Raw genomic sequence first — 21,096 nt, 5'->3', positions numbered from 1 at the left:
TGAACACCGATGCTGATAGCATACATATACGGAGCATCTCCGGGGAACGACTGATTCACCGTGAAATATAAATCTAAAATATAGAATAAAATATTTTCGTACTTTTTAAAAAATAATTTTCAAGATTAAAAAACTAATAATATATCCACGTTTTCGTTTTAATTAGAATAACTTCTAAGAATTTTATACCATTAATAAATCCATCTCATCAGCAACTAATTGTAAGTATAATAATTCGTAAAAATACGAAAAGAATATTTTATCTTGTGTTACGTAACTTTTTTGATTTTTTAAATTATTTTATTTTATATTAAAATGTTTTATATTTATTTATATATTAATAGTCGTTATTAAAACAAAATCAACAATAAATAACACAGAATTGTAAAACAAGTTATAGTTAAAAAATGATATTTAAAAATAATGCAATTAAATTTTCAATTTTTAAAGCTATTTCTCTCGAAAACAAAGTTTTATACGAAAAAATTTTTATATTTTCGGTTTATTTTTTTATAAAAAATTATCTCCTTTATAATACCACCAAAAAGTTCAAAGTTTAGAAACATCCTGTATAGTATATAGCTGTAAAATTTTTGCGCGAATCATTTTTTAATTAAAAAATAAAAAAAAATATTCATTTTTATGTTTCATAATTACCACGATTTTCGTGTTTCACAAAAAATGAACGTTGGTAAAATGCTTGGGAAATAGATAAGGCGTCTTGGAACTCTCTTCGAAAATCTCTTCAATTTTGTTGGTTGTACCAGTACGAATGACTTCAATATCCTCAAAACGCTTCTCTTTCGAGCATAATTTGATTTTGAGAAAGAGGAAGCAATCGACCGACGTCAAATCCAGTCAATGAACTGGATGTTGCCACACTGGGATTTGTTTCTGTGCCAAAAAGCTGGAAACAAGTTTCATGCACGATAAGACGCGGACAAATCTCGTGCATCTTTCTTTCTCTTTCTTATATTTTTCTTCACAATTTGTCAAATAACTTCTTTGTCAATATTCTATATTTTATTATCGATTATTCGGGTCACATAATTTGTCAATCTTACAGCCAACGTATTCTTTTTTATTCTGCGTAATAAAGTAACGCTTATTTTATATGTCGTCTTCTCTCAATGGATTTTCGATCTTCTTTAAAACTTTTGTACAATTTGAATGTCGTCCCCTAAAACAAATATGCTTCTCGTAAGCTTCTTGTACGTAATTTATTTAATAATATAAACGCTAATCGCAATTAATAAAAGTTGAAACCCATATTTTCATCTATTTCGAAGCTATTGCCATTATAGAATCACTCGAAGAATTAATTATTGAAACGTCAACGTTAGATGAGAAGGATCGATTAAATCAAACAAGCATTTGAAAAGTACCTTAAAATTTTGTACGACTATATTGCCATCGTCTATATTAACCCGCTCCAATTATTAATTTGCCGTTTGTATTCCATACAAATTAATTAATTAATCACACATAAACATGCAGTTTGACTGTTGGCTGAAAACGATCTGAGTAAAGATCAAAATTAGTTTCACTGGCTTCGTAAATATGTATCTCATACACGAATAATGCCGTCGGATAAGATATTTCATCGTTATACAAAAATCTTGTTCTTTAGATAATTACGAATTATATAGAAAGTGTTATCTTAAAGATTATAATTTTACAATCATTAAAAATTGCGCAGCAACCAATTTTTTATTATTTTTTTCTAATTCGAAAAAACTTCGAAATATTGATTAACAAGATGGAAAGTATTCGAATAAAATAATAGGATCGAGAATAAAAAGGGAGTTTTGCTATCTCGAATTTATTAGGATTATTAAGCAAATTGCTAGCTGCAGTTCAAACAATCACCAACAAATGATAATGATTGCTTACAGTATTAAATCCCAAATATTTGAAGTGGGAAGTAAGAGATAATGGGTTTTATAGCACCATATAATATCTAACACAGACATTTTTCCGATTTGAAGATTGGAAATCCTACGATTCCAAGATTACTCAATATCGACTAGCAAATTATCTAGATGTTCTGTATAGTTTCGAATAAATATATAAAAACATTGATTTAATGCGATTACTTATATATTTTTTTTTATCAATATATAATAAACGTATTCATATAAGAGCAGTAAAACAAGACTACAATAGTGTTTCAGTGTTTTTTAGTAGATTTATATATTGAAATTGTTTTGGGTTCTAGAATAAAAACACACTTATTTCATTGCTCCTTTCGATAAATTGCGGCATACGTGCCGCTAGTAAATATGAATAATTTACATTCTACATTATCTTAGTTATGTCGCATTACATTACATATGTATTAATTATTTCTACTCATAAACAAAACGCATTCGACAGTCGATATTTATATTAAATATAACATTAAGCTGATCGCTTTGATAAAATGAAATATATATTATTAGTAAGGATATAAGTAAGGTGAAAAATATATTAGAGCCACGCAAAATTTTACGATTAGTGTACTACTTTGTAAAGTAAATATTACACTTAATAATACAGCACTTTATAAAATTTAAATTAATTAAGATGTTCACATTTTCTCTCTCGTGCAAAAAAAATCTTAAATTTCAATCTATTAATTCGATTGTATCTACCAGGTACTTTGTAATAAACAGGATCCAGACATTACCATTGTTTATGCCTGAGAAGTAACCAGTAAACATCGGCTACACATCATTTACCACATTTCAGTTAAGCACCATCACTATTTCCAATCGATGCGTCGTTAAATTTCGAAAAATCAATCACATTTAAAGCACTTTCTATTGTATTTATATTACTCAACAATCACTTCCTCGGTCTTCGTCTCGGGCATAAGTAACGCTAACGTTCCAGTTTCCAGTAATAAGATTACATCATCCATTTTATAATGATATACGTGATGTGGCTTTACAGGAAAAATGCTTCGCTGAATTTTATTTGGCATACTTTGCGACTGGGATAGTTACTGCATGATTCCAACAATCAATGAGGAATGTCAGTGTGGCACATATACGTATGCATCTACATTGTGCGCGTTTAAGTGTCAGTAACTATTCCTCGAACATTTAGAGATAGTCATTTGTCAAATAAGAATCTATTGGTCCGAAGAACGTTGATAGAACATGTACGGATGAAAATAAACGCTCCGTATTCCTTCCCTGTTCTCGAGCGTAATACTCCTCTCCTGTTTTCGAGCAGAACGACGCAGTCTCGTCTACGGAAATATTACATATAATATTACAGTGTATTTTTAATCGGATTTATAAAATTTACTTAAAATTTATTACAATAAATCGATAAAATTCATATAGATGTACAAGGTATAAAAAACTGTTTTCAAAATAATATCAATACGCCCTTTATTCCGAAGAATAAGGGCAGTCCAAAATGAGCATAATGTATCCAAGTAATGTATGCCCTCTCTACTCTGTAAAAGAAAAGTATGTAAAATTACATGAACGAGTAAAAATAAACATATATAAAAATTATACATCATATGTATGTGATCAAATCGATTATTTTCAAATCGTATAAATTTTACACTTACTGTTCACAATTTTACATACTTCTTTTATATTGTACCGCTGTCATTTCTTTATCTCGTTACGCGCTTATTTAATCAACAGTGCCGAACGTTGTCGAAGTATGAAAAAAGTTTCATTTTAGAATCATCTCACTTATAATATTTCAAATAATTTTTGCGATCAACAAGAGAGGATCTCAATATGCAAATTCGGTTGAAACTTGTTTTAAAGTATAAAACGAGTGGAAATATAGAAGCTGATTACCACAGTAAGAGCTTCGAGCAAATTCCAATTTACATAATCGGTAATTAGTTCAACCGGCACAATTGCTCAGATTTTTTATTTTTCTTTCTTCCTGTGTCAATAAAAAACTAATAATTCCATCTTATTAATAATCTTCTATCTACGTTAACAAAATACTACAGGTATTTCTTAACAAGTTAATCATCGATTAAATTAATCGGACTTTGGTTGAAAAGCCTAAAATCTTATAATGTTACGCGAATAGATTCTTGCAGAAAAGTTTAGAAGTTATAATTTTCATTAATATTTTAATAAACTAATAAAGCTCGAAGAAAAAAACAGAAACGATCGAAAAGTAAAGTTTTTCACGTATTAAATGATTATAAAGCATCTTTCTTGTTTTTTTTTTTTCATGATGAAACTTCAGTCTTTCACACATATTATAGTTTTTACCATAAAAAATATTCATACTTTCTAAAATATCGACGAGTTAAAATATTAAAGATTTTATTTTCCAGATTGAAAAAAATTAATGAAAATCATATTAATTCTTTTTTCTTCTTCTGAATATTCAAAATTATTCTAATTTTAAGATAATAAAGAATTTTTATAAAATTTTAAATAATCAGCTTCGAATCGAGTAATATTTAATCAGATGTGTTTATCATGAAAGAATTTGCCCTTTTCGAGAAATCCATATCTGGATTTGGATGAAGCCATCTACCCATACAGCAATGAAAATCTGCGAGATATACTGAAATCATCCTGGATATCCCAAACATATTGCGCAATTTTCTTACAATATATTCCTAGTTCATTATAATAAGTATATCTCTGAGATGCTCTAATATTGAATATTCAGAAAATTTTAATAAAAATATATAAAAATTATAAAGATAATCCGCATAAAGACACAGTCTAAGAGTACTTTAGGCGCTAGTTAAAAATATATATACACGGCTAGAATATATATACATATGGCAGTGTGATTACATTGTATTATATTTAAAAAGTATGCTCCAGATATATCTTCCTCCCTCCCTTTTTTACCCTTTCGCTTGCTCTCAATATAATGCTATGATTTCCCCGCAAGATATGTTGACGAAATCCCGCAGATCTTTCTCTCTTTCTTACTGTGTGGGTAGTCACAGGCTCGACGCTGATTTTCTACATGATTACTTTGGAATTCGCTGCGAACGATCCAATATCAAATCTTCGTAAAATGTTCTAAACATGTAATTCACGAATTCTTAGCTAAATGGAAGCAGTGTCGCCTTACATTCTTGCATGACGTTTGCAAGTTATTGCAAGGATTGATAAAAATTGAGATACATCGCTCTTTTTATTTACATTTTTTGAACAGAGAGATCTACGTGCACCAAATGTAATATCGTGATATAATTTAGCAGACAGATAATTGTATAATTTTACCTTTTTTTTTTTAATTTTTCTTATTCACCTTGCAATTACTTGTAATATTTTTTACCCGTCATTTTACTTCATAATATTTTCTAAACATTTAGAAAAATTGCTTCAATTTCACAAATTTTTTTTAACTCGTTAATGAATCTGTCTCCAATGCACGGAAAAGGCACTGGGAAAGATAAAATGTAGTAGTTGACGTACTCTTATTAGGATGAATGTTGTGATGTAACTAACGATCGCTTGTATAGCATTATATAGAGGAGAAATTGATAATTATTCAAATAGTAAAACATAAAATCGGAGATATATGCTTGTCTTTTTTTTCTATTGTTTCAACATTCCTCATTGATACGTATAACAAAATTATGATACAAAAAATGGTTGTGCCATTAAAATAAACTATATTAATAGACACTAACTACATACTAGATTCCTTGGTAGTAATAATCTCGTTGGTATTATCAACACGAATCAAAGTAGATGAATTTAATACAAGAGCTCTACCAAGAGTAGCAACTCGTTCCACTACGCACGAGGCAGAAAGGCGTGCTTCAGCATCGTGATCCCAACATTCTTCCATTGTATCACAAATTGATGATAGTCCCTGAAATAACATATTTCAATTATAGACATTAAAAAGCTATATATTCGGTTTTTCAACTTTTTTTTGTAAGATTGAAAAACATTATTCTTCGTAAGCAAAAGAGTACTTTCCATTATTAACAATTTTTATGTAGAAGAGAATTTTTTAGGATAGAATACTATATATGTGATTCTTTGTTCATTTTTTAAGTATAATAATTCCGTCGTGAACAAAATTAAAATAGATATTTTTTTTACTTACTGGATGTTTACGCCAAGTTTCTAAAATGAGCGGTCTCTCTTTTTTATGGACAACGCTTTCTTGCATGTCCTCTAAAGTAGGATGGAGACCGACCTCATCCTCAAATGGTAGTCGATATTCTCCTATTGGTCCCTATTAAGATAAAAACAATTAACACCTTTCGACATGCGACTAACTTGCAAGATTTTTAATGGTTTTTCTACTGTGCGTGACTATATTTTAAATTTACGATAATACCCAGTTTTTATTTCGTCATAATTTCACGTATAATCACATTTTTTTATTATCATTCTTCAAAGTAAATTTTGGCATATTATAGGTTGGTATGTTTCAGATTTTTTTTTCCAATTTCTTATAACAGATAGTTCAGATTTTAAAAAATTCTCAGATTTGGATAAATTCAATTTTTCGATTTTTATTAAAATATGGATTATCTGGGTAATATCGATGTCCGGATGGAGGGATCAGATATAACTTGGGAAATTAGATATCGGATATCTAGCTAATCCTTTCCTCAATATCCACATATCCAAATCATATTTATAGTTCTAGTCTTGAGGAGCTCGCAATTTTAGCAAAAATGCATGTTCTCTGTAAGACACTGCCATTGCGCATAATATTAAATGTATTACGTACATTTTGTACAGTACATCTTGAAGCTAATTCCCAGAGAACTAACCCACAGGCATACATGTCAATTCGTAGAAATGAGTCTCTAGTGAAATTTATTGCTCCTTCTAAAACTTCTGGTGCCATATATCTTCGCGTTCCAACCTATAAATAACAAATTATTACAGTTAATTTCATATCAACGCAATCATGATGATATATGCATTACCTGTCCGTGTGTATCGCCGCAAGGTTTTCCTGGATGAAAAATAAGTGCCAAGCCAAAATCTGCTATGCAGGCACTCATGTCAGCCTTTAATAAAACGTTTTTTGACTTAAAATCTCTATGAGCTACAGCTGGTTTATAGCCATCTGCTTTGTTAGCTGGGATTTCCTCATGTAGATGCATTAAACCTCTGATAACAAGAATTCTTTTATTAATAACTAGATGAAAATTCAGTATTGGATAAAACTCAGTATAAAAGTGTTGTACAGACGGAGACACAAATGCCTTAACATTTGAAGATACGCGATGAGAGAAGAATGTGTTTCTCATTGGAACGCGCTCTGAAGACGTGTTTCTGATCGGAACACACTCGACATGCGTGCAACTTCGAGTGTTAAAGCATTAGTGTCCCCGTCTGTACAACTGATGTGTAATTTTGTCTCACTACTAATAAAATTCGTATTACTATTATTATTATTGTTACCTTGCCATAGATTCGGCAATTCTACACATCTCAGGCCATGTTACAATATTTGCCTTTAGGTAATCGCACAGTGAACCTTTTTCGTGATACGCCGTGATTAACCAAAATTCAGCTTGTAAATTATCTCCACGCTTTTCAACGCCTATAAAGTGTAATATGTCCTCGTGATCCATATGTGCAAGCTTAAAGATCTCTTGTTCAGTCTGCCAAGATTGCTTATCCTGAATGGGAAAAACTTTTACTGCCACGATCTCATTTTTGAACTGGGCTTTCCAAACTGCTCCGAAACGACCTCGAGCTTTAATCTCAAGAAGTTGTATAGGTCGTAAGCCTAGATTAGGTGAGGGTTGTGGCAATGGTACAGGTTCCAACGTCGGTACCTGAAAAACATTTACATTCATTTCATAAATTTAACAATACATTTTATAACCTTACAATAATCTCGAAATACATACCTCGTTGAAATAGCCCAATTTTCGACGACGGTAGAGCCACCAAAAAGAAAATGAACTAATCGTGAGAAGCATAGGAATTGCTATTAAGAGGGCAAGTGTTACTGCTTGCTGCTTTGTATCGGGCACAGGTTCACGTTCTGAAAAGGTAATGACTTAAGTATTACAAATATTGCAAATGACAAATTTAGTTTTTAAGTAAAAATACTCCATAATTGAATAAGATACCATGAATAACAGATGGTTCTGTAGGCTCAATGGATATTTGTGGATCCAAAGTAAAGTTTTGGTTACACATATCTGTATCGCAACAACAAAAAAACAAGCCATTTGGTCTTCTAGTCCCCAGACAAAGCGGTTTATCATGACAATCATGATTATCTAAGAAGCAACCCTGAAAACAATGTATAGAAAATATATTCAGTAACGACAATAAAATCTATAATTATCAATTTTTCGGTAAAAATAAGCAATATGAAACAATTTACGAAAAATTGTAACCTACTTTCAGAGCAAAATCCTAAGATTTGTTGGCAAAGAATATCAAGTTGTAAAAAAAAGTTGATTGATATTACAAAATAATTTTTTAAAAAATACAAAATTTCTCAATACTTCTAATATGTTTTAATTTTATTCTTTTTTCTGTTCTAAAATCTGCTGCACTTTAATTACTTGTGCATATAATAAACTTGTACATTAAACTGTATGTGATAAATACTATTAATCAGATAAATAACCAACCTTTAATTTAATTATTGTTTCTTGAGTAGTAGCGTTCACTCCCCATAGCACGTAACAATGATTAGGCTTGTCTACATCCAACTGAACACATTCTTCTGTTCTTAAACACTCTTCTTCGTTTTCCGCACACAATGTGTCATTGTAAAATTCGCAAAAGACTGAGCCCTTAATATCTTTTGCAGATACAGATCCTAAAATAATTGATCAAATTTTTTTATGACCTTTGTATTTGACATTAATATTTAACATTAAATTAAATTATTAATTTTTTCATTTATCTGCAAAGCATTGAGTGCTTTATATTGCAGGCATTTTTTTTATCATGTAATTTATTCCTTTCATTTAACTTATTTTAACAAGACATGTTTCTATTGTTTCTAATAATTGTTATGTATATATAAATATGTGGTTTATAATTAGAGAGAAGATACATATTGTAATATTTTCTTAAAAAAAAGTCAATCAAAAAAAGTAGACGAGATTAAAGTTTGTCTCTTTTCATATATCTACAACTTAACGCTTATAAGATATAAGTGTGTAAAGCTGCTATAGCATCTGCTACGATTAGCCTATGTACCAAACTCGCACAAAGTTTAGTACATAGGACTTGGTCACTGTGTAACTGATTGTGAGTGTAGTCAGAAAAAAATCGCTAACTACCACTGTAATTGTTTGCAAACTGTTTTCTATTATTCATCCGTCTTACAATTTATAAAGCAAAAGTGATGTAACTGAATGTAGAAACAAATTGCTGAATAAGTTTCTAATTTAATTCATAAAGAGAATTGAAGAATGAAAGCCAAGTGTATAACAAATTATAATCAATTTTTAACTTGTCAAACAATATTATTTTGTTAATAGGAATAGAATTAATATTTTGTTGTTTAATACATGAAAAAAAAGTTTAGATTAGCAATAAGGAATTATATAGTTAACAAGTAAGTTTTCAGTAAGCAATACTGTTTGTTGAATTAAGCAATGATGAAGTTAGTTAGAATTTAGTCAAAGTATCCTAAAACTCTCTCTCATCGCTCTCCCCATCTTATTTCTCTGATAAAGCTTTCAAATCTTCGAAGAGTAAGAATTTGAAGAAAAAAAAAGAATTTCAAACGATACATTGGTCTATATTGGAAGAAGTAGAAGAAAACGAGACAATAAATTTAAATCTAATGTCCAAAAATAGCAGTTGTAACGCTTTTTATTAGAAAAGATATATGTATGTAATAATTCTATATACACACATATATAAATATAAAAATATATATATATAATCTATATATATATACACGTTACCTAATAATCCCAGGAAGATGAGAGGCAGTATCGTCGTATATACGGACATGGTGAACGAATCGTAAAAGCATACCAGTAATTTTGAGTCTATTAGCTATTAAGCAAATTGTAGTAATTTATCCGCCGACACATCTCTTCCTTTCTCTCTCTTCCTCTCTTTCTCTCACTCTTTCTCCCGTGTCTCTCTCTCTTTTGTTTTCCCTCTCTTCCACCTTTCTATAGAAATACGCGCAGCACAGAGATTTATGCCATCTTCAGCGTCAAATCATTGCCAGTCTCGTAACCTCCGAGCAAAAAACATTACTCCTTTTCTTTTCCCTCTTCTGCCTCTTCCACTCGGCGCGGTACGCGACACGCTACCAGCACAGCGCAATTAAGTTCCACACGCGGTTTCCTAGTTAAATTAAGAAAGGAATTTCATTTTCGGAGCCCCCGGGAGTAGTTAAAAGCAACGCACGACGGACGCGCGAGACGCACGGAGCGACGTGCCGGGTACAAAACACCCACGAGCCGTACACTTTTCATCGACACGAAAATACAACACGGCGAAACATAATATCGTAGATCGTGGGAATAAAGCCTGAGGGAAAGAAGACATTTGATGTCTAAAGTCACGGTCTGCTTCTAATATGGCAGTCTAGCGCTCTTACCTTGGCCATCGATTAGATATTTATCCGGAGAGCCGGAGTCGCCGAGCTACCGCATATATTTCGGACACTCCAGCGCCCGCAGTGCCCTCTGAGCGTCATTCCTAGGAAGTCGTGGGCTACGACTTTTTTTCCTAGCCGCGGAAATACGAAGTTTTACATAAGCTGACATTTTTTTCCTACGATTTTTCAATTAGACTTTGACTAGAATTATTAATCTTTCGAGAAAGATTGAAACAAAGAAAAGATTAGGGATAATGAATTATATAATTAGAATTTTTTTTGTAAGCACACCAGGGATGTAACTTTCTTATTTTCGAGTGCCCACGCGTTGCAACTGGCCACGTTGCGATTGCCCACGCGTTGCGATTGCCCATGTCGCATATGCTTATTGCTACATAGGAAGCTCTTCTTTAATATTAGTACAATTTTATATTTTTATTTTAGAGTAAGATTGTAAAATAAGGAGAATTGAGAAAAATGTGTTCTATGTAAAATTATTTTTTACATATATTCAAAGTTGTAAATTTTGTAAATTAAAAAGCCATTGAATTTCCTTTCGTTTCACCTTTTGAACATTCAAATTTCGATATTAGTTAGAATTTTTATATATAATCTTCATAAAAGTAATTAGGTACTCTCTAAATTTTTTGGAGTGAGATTCACTTTATTTACCATTAAGAAAATTTTTCTTAATGGTGAATAAAGTGCAATGTAATTAAATATTTTATTGACTCAAGTTATACTTCAAAGAAGCAATGTGAGATTTGTTAAGTGAGAATTCGTAAAAAATAAAATTGTTTTAACTGTTTAAATGAATTAAAATTGAAAAAGACAATAGAAAATAATTCAAAAATTGTTAAAAATTAAAATTTTACATTCGTTTTAAATTAATAAAATCAAGAAAAATTAAAATTAAAATAAATTTTTATCGTTTTCTTTTTAGTTTATTTTTACAATTCAGTGATGCTCTTAATTATATCATGGCTTCAAAGGAAATTAAGCGTGCACCTTTTTTTCCTAGGCGCGGAAATACGAAGTTTATACAAGTTAAAATTTTTTCCTACAATTTTGAAGACTTTGACTAGAAATATTAACCTTTCGAGAAAGACTGAAACGATTAGAAAAGATTAGATAAGAAAAGATTAGATTAGGGATAATGAATTATATAATCAGAAATCTTCTTGTAAGCATATGCTATTCTGCCAAAATATCATTAATTATAATATAATTAAAATGCTATCTTTTAATATTTTCATAGACCAATACTAATAAAAGATAAATAACGCAAACTTTACATATAAACATATGTACATCAATGTATGTAGTTTTACATTGTGAGAATATTATTTTTAAGAAAGAAAGTTGGCCATCGGGTCCTCGTCGCGTTTGCGTTTCATTTGATATGCCTCTATCTCTTCAGCTGTCAATTCCTTATCCACGTACATGCTGTTGTACGGACGTTTCCTCTCGTCCAGCTTCAATATCCTGTCCGCTTGCCTCGCACTTTTCTCCTCCTTTTTCAGCGCTTCCTTCAGCTTGTCCTCATCTTGCTCCGCATTTCGTTTTTTATTCTTGCGGTTTTCCTTCCGTTTCTGCTTCTTCAATTTTCGCTTCGCCGCTTTACTCTGCTTTTCCGTTCGGTTTTTCGCATCCTCGTCCTCGGATGCAGACTCGCTGCTGGTGGAATGAATATCATCCGCCGTATCCGGTTTATCGCTCACTTCTTCTACTTCAGACGGGATTTTATCCGGTATACTGTTGCTCACCGCCTCCATCGCTCTCTTACCCGACTCACCGGTGCAATACGAATTTTTGATAAAGGAATAACAGCACTTGTAGCCCCATTTTCCATCCTGCCAGTAGGAGCCCCAGATCGTCGTGTGATTATTCGGATAAACGTCCTCCTCGTACTTGGATCGTATCACCTGCCTGTCTTGCCCTTTAATTATGTTACCGTACCGCGAATATTCAACGTAGTGCTCGGTCTGCGCCAATAACAGGGACTTTGGTGGCGCCTGGAGATGCTCCTCACCACCGTAACGCTCGATCACGCTGTCGCGCGCCTTGTCCTTCAACTCGTCGCGTTTCTTGTCGTATTCCTGCTTCAACAGCTCCAGTTTCGTAGGCTCGGCCAACAAGTGCACGTCGACTCCCTTCTCGTGCGCGTCCCAAGCGAACAACTGCGCGTTAGCGTGCTGCTGCGTGTCACCCGAGAAACGCGCCGAGTTCTCACCCTTGAAATCCACCTCGCGATCCGTGCCGGCGTAAGGATTGTCCCGCATCGATCGGGTCTTCGGATCGTAGTACGCCGAGTTCGGATCCAGATTGCGCAGATACTTGGCGGTGTCCTCGCGAATCCGCAGATTTCTCACGGTGATGCGCTGCTTGGAGTCGACCTTCGTGCCGGGCATGTCCACCTCGTCCACATACTTGTCCTCGTCCTTGTCCGAATCCTGCTCGTCGGTCTCCTCCTCCGCGTTGAGCTTCTCGGCGCGCATCTGCCGCTTGGCCTCCTCGATCTTCTGGTACTCCTCCACGATCGCGCGATGCTCGGAGGGATCGTAGCCGGCCCACCTGTCTCGCTTGCCGTCGTAGTCCATCGACAGATCGGGCTGGCTAAACTCGTCCGCCGCTATCTTCGAATTCGTGAACTTGGCGCCGACCCTGCGCGGCCGCTCCATGCAGTCCTTCCTCTTGTGCGTCATCGCGCCGCAATTCTCGCAGGCGCCCTTACGATACTTGACGGCCGTCTGCGAGGCGTCCACCCCGCGGTTGTACCACGCGTCGATCGAGCTGTACTGCCTCTGCTTCTCGGGCTGCGGCCTCTGGTGCTTCAGAGTGGGGCCCTGGGCGCCGAAGTACCACGGTGTCGCGCTTATGTACTGCGGGATGTGCGGATTGATGTCTTTACCCTCCTCGTCGACGGCCGCGGGGGCCGTGCCGGCCTTCCTCGCCTCCTCGAGCTCCTTCGCCTTTCGCCAGTCCTCCCTGCTCTTCTTCCGCGGCTCATCGTCGAACGAGCTCTTGTTCTTCAGGATGCTCGACACGGTCACGTTCGCCGACGAACCGGCCATTCTGCCGCGAATCACGCAACCGTGCTTATCTTTTAGCAGGAGACAAGTTTATTCGACGCGCGTCTGTTTACATCCGAATTAAAAGGTAACTTCGAGGCTGCTCCTGTTCGTGAGGTTAGGATGGTGGCACGGGTGGCACTGCATAGAAAAACGGTAACGGTACTAACTAGATGCACGCGATCTAGTAAATTACTAGAAACGCACCAATAGACGATGAATCCTTTATCCCGTTGGATACGCTGATTGGCTATTATCACGCATGCGACTGCGATGTGTTGCTAATGCTCTGGCCGCCATTTTCGTGTTTACAAAGTGCTCAATAATTTGACGTAATTGTCAGAATTGTCACCCAACGTTTATCGGTGGTTGCGAACTTGGTCCAAACACGCAACTATTTGACGTATTTAACGACGAGCCTGCTTGATATGACAGGAGAATTATATTAAATTATAATCATACGCAGCACACGAACGACAAAGTGCAATAAACAAGTTGCAAGAGACAATACTGAAGAGCTATAAATCTCGCAATAAATATATATTTCTGCATATTTATTATCTTCTGCAAGAAAGATGTGGTTCTATTTCGTATTCATTCTTTTCGGCATTCTCGATGTCGCGATGGCTTCCAATAATACATTCGATTTCGGTGACACTCTAGCACTAATTATAGGATTAACCATCGCAATTGTCGGATTCTTCGCCTGCATGGGTGCTTATGCAAGGAGGCGAAGTCATTTCGAGTCCTTGTGATGCTTTGCAATGTTTTTGAACATATCCAATAGTAAGTATAACGTTTGATATCCAGGTTTTTCAGGGTACAGATAGGATATTTGAAATTTTTAAGTTATTTTTTCCAAGAAAGTTTTTGTGGCTCAATTGTGATTTAATTAAAATGAATCGTAGCAAGAAAATCCCCGCCTGATTTATTTATTTTTATTTAATAATTCTTGGAATAACAACCTGTAATATTTTGAAACGTAATATTAAAATCTGTAATATTTTGATCCATCTTATACGTTTTTTAATAGTGTTAATTTATTATAATTAATAACAATATATTCTCGTCTATTTTTATTTATACAGTACTTGTAAGATAATATTTAAAAATATTCTGTTATTGACAGTAATATATACTATCTTATTATAATTACAGTATGAACGAAATCTGGATATTACAGTATAAAGGTCCTATCAAGGAAGATGGTAATTAAAAAGAGCAATTCGAGATTTTCTGTAATATATACAAGAGACAACTTTTAAAATTTTGATGATATTCACGAAACATATTATAATGATGCATTAAGTTTGTACATAATATATCTAATATATATATCTATAACATATCTATATTGTAATAAAGAATATGAATAAATAGAATTTTTATTATTTTAATACTAATATTAATTTAATGATATTGCAGTTGGAAAAGACAAACGATATATTGTATCTGTATTGTACGTTTATTTATTTCTGTCTGTTAAGCTTTATTGTAATAATTTTTACATTTAACGTCTTTTGATAAAGTTAGTAAAGTTTCAGCCTGTTTTACAATATTGTATGAGGTACAGAGAGTACATTATTAAAATTGGTTTTATTGTATCGGTAAGTTTTTTTTGTAATTAAAATAAATTTATTGATGTTTTTATTTTGTAACATGGGATCTTGAAATTCTTTGAAAAAAAATATATAGTCGAATTATATCTTCAAATTGTTTTAATTCATATTAAATTACGATTATTCAAAATTGTATCTTTTGTAATCTGTTTCTTTGTGTTTGTGGAATATCACGTAACTATCATATCCTCAGCTTGAAATCTCACATTTCATGGCAATACATTTCTGGAAGTAAGCTCTTAATTTTATACATATAATAAAATGTATATTAATACCAGAAAGAGAATAATTATTAACGCAATGTAGAAACGAACCGTACGTTGATTGCCGGAAGAAGACCCGGTGGACGTTCGATCTTCGTAGAAAAATTCAAGCACTGGACTTAGGAACGAATCACACATTGGCTGCCGAAGAAAAACCCAATGAATAAGATGTCCTATTTTAAAAAGCGAGTTTAAATGAGAAGAATAGAAGAGGATAAGAGATCCTGTAACAATTTAAATATTTTCGCGACTAAAGAATACCCGCGAATTTTGTCAAGAAACATCATTCTTCACAAATAAAGCTTCGTTTAACTACTTACTCGTTTCTTAGATGTAAACAGGGTTTGACATAATAAACAACTACTTTTCATATCAAATTACGCGACTGAGGTTTGTCACATGTAATGCAGTATTAATATTCGAAAAGAGAGAAAATACATAGCCATTTATGAATAAGTCACCGAAGATTTCATTGTAATTTCAGATTAAAATCAAAATACATATTTATCATCTTCTTAGTCTTAAATAATAATTGTATAAAGAAATCTAATCTCAAGTTTATGTAAATATATAAATGTAATATATAATAAACTGTTGCAACTCTTGTGGGAACGTTTCAATAGATTTTAATGTAATATCGTGATATATAAAAGCACCAAAAATAAAAGCCTTATACTTAAAAGGAGGTTTTAATCTCAGCACAAAAATCACCAAAAGAGTTCAGGATAGCCGCGAGAGTCGCGAATCGAAACGAATAATTTAAAACATTTTTCTTTGACGATTGTAGTAACAATTGAGCAGATCATGCGATAATTACGAACAATTTTCGATATTATTAAACGATATTAATGCAAACGGAAAAATCCACGAACGATTTAAAAAAACTAACGATAACGAATCTGTTGGTAAGGTATATAATATATATATTCAGCAGTCATTGTAATCGAATTAAAACTATAATTGAATGTTTCGCTACCTGAAATAACGTGTCACAGATTACCCAAGAACTAAAAAGAAATTTTTTAATACGTTGCTCCAGTATGTTGACAGTGATACATCATTTAAATCGATTAAAAAGGGTAATAGTCGGACTGTCAACACGCATTTGTCAATGGTCTACAGATGGCATCGGACAATTTATCTTGATTACATCATATATATATCAAAATAAACAACGGTAGATAAAACGGCTACTACCAGCTTTAAAAGAAGATATAATAATCATCAATATAGTAAACGAGATATATGGGTTTGCTAACTAGTAACACATGACTTTTTTTCTTTAATTGAAATAGGCAAAATCGCTAGAAATACATTAAAGCATAACAGTGACTATATTAATCATATTTCTCTCTGCCTATTTTTTTTACCTCCAACACACACATACATACCCGCACAATTATATACGCATACATACGCGTTCGCGCATACATACTCGCATAAGCTACATATACTCCCTTTCTCTCGCTTCGTTTTCATTCTCTCCCCATTCCTTTTTGCCCCTTGCCCCTATCACGCTTTTTCACATTCGGTTTTCCGACACAGTCATACAGTAACAGTTACACATATATACCGAGCAGAATGGCTATGTACCATTTCGATCGTAAGACTAGCGGAGGCCTGTACTAATGTGAGCTGTGCTACTAAAGGAGTTCGGGCATATAGTAGAATCCCTTAGAGGTCTCAGCGAAGGAAGATTTTCTTTTTTTTTCTTCTTTTTTTTCTTTTTAACGCATCGAAGCACAGTACATGTAAAGGCCTCTATCTCAAGTTCCTGCGTTGCATTCGGAAAATTTATATATATATATATATATATATATATATATATATATATATATATATATATATATATATCGCTTCTTCGCAGTATCTTCCCACATTATTTCCGTTTTACTTCCGCTGCGAGGCACATATCATAGTAATATCATGCACACGCTCAGATAGCGAGAATATTTGATATCTTGTTTAATATACGCAAGTGCGTCGTACATCGAAAAAACATTATATAGTTCTATTCCACGGTCTTTTGTTTCTTTTTTTTCGATTCGTCTTCGCACCTTTATAATAATGTCTAGCAATGACGCGCGCATTTCACAGCAAATTATATATTCGGGTTACATTCGTGACGATAACGATGCAAAACTCTGCACTATAAAACAGTACCGTGCAGAGCGTTGAACTAAGAACGAACGCAAATCGACCGAAAAATATAGAAGCGTGTGAGCCAAATGTTGCGTTATTGATCCGAATGCGAAGGAGGAACCGTTGAATTTTCGGCGGTGGTCGAGTAGTGCAGCTCCGCCGTCGGGGGCGTATCGTCACGCGAAGAGTTTGCCACGTGAGATGTGGCGGGAGTCGCCGGCTGAGATTGAGTCGTCGGCGGCGTGTATATCAGCCGATAGCCAGCTGGCAGAAAGAAGCCGCCGTGGGGTGTGCAGCTGAAGGTCTGAAAATTCGGTAGCGGCTGGCCCTCGTACTGAATGTAGGCGCCCGTCGCGCCGGATATCGATAAGGGCGCGGGCGCGGGTAACGGTCCGACGGTTGTCGACGGGATATTCGTTCCCTCTGATAATATAGGAGCGAATTGGTACTGCGTCGGGTTTCCAACCGTCGTGTTGTGCGTCGTATCGATGCTCTCGGACATATCATTCGAGCAGTTATTACCCTGCTGAGAAACTACACTTTGCATATTTTCAGAAGGCACTACTGGAATTGGAATAACATAAGCATGCGGTATTCCAGCCGATGCCTGCTGCGGTTGAAGCTGCAGTGGGGTCTGCTTCAATTTCTGCATCGCCAGTCGTAAAGTCTCATCCGTATCCGGATAGTTATTCGGCCCTTTCTGCAATGGAGTCTGTGGCGCTGTGCTAAACATCAGATAGTCCTCCGTTCCTGGAATTCTCGGTCCTGTCATCAAATGATAAAAGACGCATCAATTAATATGCATTGTACACACACAAGAATACGTATAAATGTACAACGAAAAGAAATTAATTCTACTGACCAGAGAGATTTGTTGCAACCGTGTGATAAAGTAACGGATGATGCTGATGGTGAAGCGCACTTGCTTGTTGCTGTTGCTGAATAAGCAATTGCAGTTGTTGTTGTTGAAATCGTTCCAACTCTTCTCTATGTCTTCTTTGCAACGTTTCTAGTTCCAAAGTTTGTCTATACATAATAAAAATTGTTTTATATCCTTAAAAAAACAAATCGTAAATTAAAATTCTCCAAAATTTATTATTCCGACTTTTATGATATATTTTTGTTGTATCCTGTTAGATAAAAAAATATATAAATTTTCACTCTTTAAATATCACATTTTAAATAATCTTACCTCTTTATAAGTAATTGGTATTCTTCACTCGGTGTAAGAGCTACAAATCTCTCTTCCTTTTCAAGCTGTAATGTAATAAGTTAATATTATTATCTATTATTCTTATTAAAATAATTTTACAATATTTTATATTTTTCTTTGACAATAATAATGTTGTAAAAAACTTACTTCAATATTAGCACCATGTGTCGCCTGTACAGGTGGAACAGAATTCTCTCGACTATGAGATATTTGTGCAGATACGCCTATAATTAATAAATATATATTAATTTTCTTTATGCATAAAGACGTTCTTATATATAGATTTATTACTATATGATTAGTTTTTATTTAATTTTCATCGTTTAAGTAAATTTCTTACCATGCAGATCATCTGTATGATGAGAAAGAATATTTTGCCGTTCTAAAAATTTTAATTCTTCCATTTGTTGTAATTGAGACTTTGCAGCATCAGTAGACTGTTGTTGATTAATAGCAGCATTGCTATGAACAGGCGGACCCGCAACTTTGGAAACCACAAATCTTGATATTTTTCGAGTAGGTTGAGTAGGATTCGCCTTCTGTATCAACATTATTTCAAAATTAATATTTCAACAAGAATCCTATATTAAAATTGCCGTGTTACCGGCGTTGAAGCCTCTTTCCCCAATGTTTAAAAATTCATATCTTCCTGGTGGTGGGTGGTGGTGGGGGTGATGGTGGTGGATAGTTGTGGTGGGTGATAATAGGTCAAAAAACAATTTTTATTTAAAAAATCACATGATATAAAAAATGTTTAGAAAAACAATTTTTATTTAAAAAATTAAAATGTAATTTGGTATCAATGTTATTGGCAGATATATGGAGTTTAATACGCAGCGCGCGCAAAGCGTCATTTTTTTTTAAATTTATTTTTTATCAAAAATTGTTAAAATTTGTTTAATTAAAATTTAAATTAGTATAAATGTTATTGGAAGATGTATGGGATTTAATACGCAACGCGCGCGAAGCGCGCATACTAGTAGTTGTGTACTAGTTATTTTAAAAAGCAGATGTAATAAAAACAATTTCTATCATAATTTTGCTATGCTTTAGAAAGCAAAAAATGTAATTCCGAATCAATAAAAATAGATGCAATACGTTAAAAATAAAGAGATAAATGGTACAATGCAAATATATTAATCGAAAAAGTTGAAAGAAAATTACCTCATTAGTGTCTTGGAGTTCTGCTTGAATTGGAGTATTGGTACCAGATCGCGGTGTCACGATGTTAGGAGTCACAGTAGCCACAGGTATCATTGACACTGGCTGAGCGGTTGTCAACAAATTTTGCACAGATTGTTGCGTTTGTACGGGTATAGGTGGTGTTAACGGCTGAACCGGAGCTGCTGCAAAAACTGATCCTCTGTGATGTATCTTTGCCAATTCCTGCTCCAGTTCCTGTAAACGGGACCCCGGTCTTTGAGTTCGTGTCTTTACATTTTCTTTGCTTGGGCTCATATTTTCGGATCCTGTGTGAGCTCCTGGTGTCGGACTATCGAGGGAACATTCCACATTCTGGAAAGAGAAATTTTATGCGAATACTCCTGGGACGGACGAGAATCATAAGTTGAGCACGTCAAGTCTAAAATACACCGTAGAGAACTTACATTTTGCGAAAGTGCAAATGCGCCCGAACTGTCTTGCGTTACAGTGGAGCCCTCGATAATTGACTCTGTTTGCGTGTCGGCGAGTACAGTGGAGGAATGTATTGTTGTCTGAGGAGATAACGGGCATGGGGCATTCGCGGACGAAACCGGCACACCAATATTAAACAGTTTCTGCTGCAAAGAATGCATATACGCGTCGTGTCCTCCAGCCATTTGATTATTATGAGGCGTGGCAGGATAGCTTATAGGTGGTGTACCGACGTTCAGCGATTCCGACGGCTGACTAGTCACTTGTACAAGTTTCTGATGCAAGTCAGCTATAGTTTGCGGACCTGCACCACCTCCAACATTCCCGCAGCTTACATCTGTCATTTTGTCCAACGAATTCTGTTGACTGAGTTTGCGGTGCTGTTGTTGTTGCTGCTGCTGCTGCTGTTGCTGCTGCTGTGGTTGCGACAACTGTTGTTGCAAAATCGATGTAGAATCGATTGATTCAACAAGAGTGTGCTCAGGCGTCACGTCGTGGCTGGAATTTTCATTTTCGGATGTAAGTAACTGGCAATCGGAACTGGTACGACGTATACTGAAATGATGAAATAAACTTAATATGCAAATCTCTAGAGCAGTTGACATATGTATTTCGTCGTTTTTCTTCTATATTGTTAACTA

The 21,096-nt window shown here is 34.4% G+C and overlaps 3 protein-coding genes and 1 long non-coding RNA gene across 14 annotated transcripts in view; 1 reads left to right on the top strand and 3 right to left on the bottom strand.

The window, feature by feature from the left end:
- Positions 1 to 1,806: 1,806 nt before the first annotated feature.
- LOC105459863 (activin receptor type-2A) lies at positions 1,807 to 10,533 on the bottom strand. Of its 3 annotated transcripts, none has more exons than XM_011706197.1 (10): positions 9,863 to 10,533; positions 8,570 to 8,760; positions 8,057 to 8,222; positions 7,832 to 7,968; positions 7,377 to 7,756; positions 6,896 to 7,082; positions 6,694 to 6,831; positions 6,058 to 6,189; positions 5,640 to 5,817; positions 1,807 to 3,235 (listed from the first exon to the last, which is right to left on the bottom strand). In XM_011706197.1, exons 1-10 carry the CDS (start codon positions 9,909 to 9,911, stop codon positions 3,087 to 3,089), a joined length of 1,707 nt encoding a protein of 568 aa, XP_011704499.1. In that variant the 5' UTR covers positions 9,912 to 10,533; the 3' UTR covers positions 1,807 to 3,086. The 3 variants fall into 3 exon arrangements, with proteins under 3 accessions (XP_011704499.1, XP_011704500.1, XP_011704501.1); XM_011706198.1 differs by lacking the exon at positions 1,807 to 3,235 and adding an exon at positions 3,285 to 3,900; XM_011706199.1 differs by lacking the exon at positions 1,807 to 3,235 and adding an exon at positions 4,773 to 5,015.
- Positions 10,534 to 11,688: 1,155 nt separating this feature from the next.
- Positions 11,689 to 13,717, bottom strand: LOC105459862 (pre-mRNA-splicing factor Slu7). Its single transcript, XM_011706196.1, has one exon. It carries the CDS (start codon positions 13,584 to 13,586, stop codon positions 11,862 to 11,864), a length of 1,725 nt encoding a protein of 574 aa, XP_011704498.1. The 5' UTR covers positions 13,587 to 13,717; the 3' UTR covers positions 11,689 to 11,861.
- Positions 13,718 to 13,862: 145 nt separating this feature from the next.
- On the top strand, positions 13,863 to 15,187 carry LOC105459861. The gene is made up of 2 exons (XR_975737.1): positions 13,863 to 14,369; positions 14,742 to 15,187. It is a non-coding gene; the product is annotated as an uncharacterized LOC105459861 (long non-coding RNA).
- Positions 15,188 to 17,311: 2,124 nt separating this feature from the next.
- The window catches only part of LOC105459853 (serine/threonine-protein kinase WNK1), a 19,747-nt gene continuing 15,962 nt past the window's right edge, over positions 17,312 to 21,096 (bottom strand). For all 9 annotated transcript variants that reach the window (XM_011706171.1, XM_011706169.1, XM_011706167.1 and 6 more), the window contains 7 exons: positions 20,428 to 21,010; positions 19,985 to 20,335; positions 19,161 to 19,359; positions 18,968 to 19,044; positions 18,800 to 18,864; positions 18,470 to 18,633; positions 17,312 to 18,372 (listed from right to left, as the gene is read on the bottom strand). In XM_011706171.1, the coding sequence (XP_011704473.1) occupies positions 17,702 to 18,372; positions 18,470 to 18,633; positions 18,800 to 18,864; positions 18,968 to 19,044; positions 19,161 to 19,359; positions 19,985 to 20,335; positions 20,428 to 21,010 (2,110 nt within the window). In that variant the 3' untranslated portion in view covers positions 17,312 to 17,701. The remainder of the gene's footprint in view (positions 18,373 to 18,469; positions 18,634 to 18,799; positions 18,865 to 18,967; positions 19,045 to 19,160; positions 19,360 to 19,984; positions 20,336 to 20,427; positions 21,011 to 21,096) is intronic.

This window comes from Wasmannia auropunctata, unplaced genomic scaffold (assembly GCF_000956235.1).
Source record: "Wasmannia auropunctata unplaced genomic scaffold, wasmannia.A_1.0 LD333505.1, whole genome shotgun sequence".
NCBI lineage: Eukaryota > Metazoa > Arthropoda > Insecta > Hymenoptera > Formicidae > Wasmannia > Wasmannia auropunctata.
This window is presented reverse-complemented; position numbering and strand designations above follow the sequence as displayed.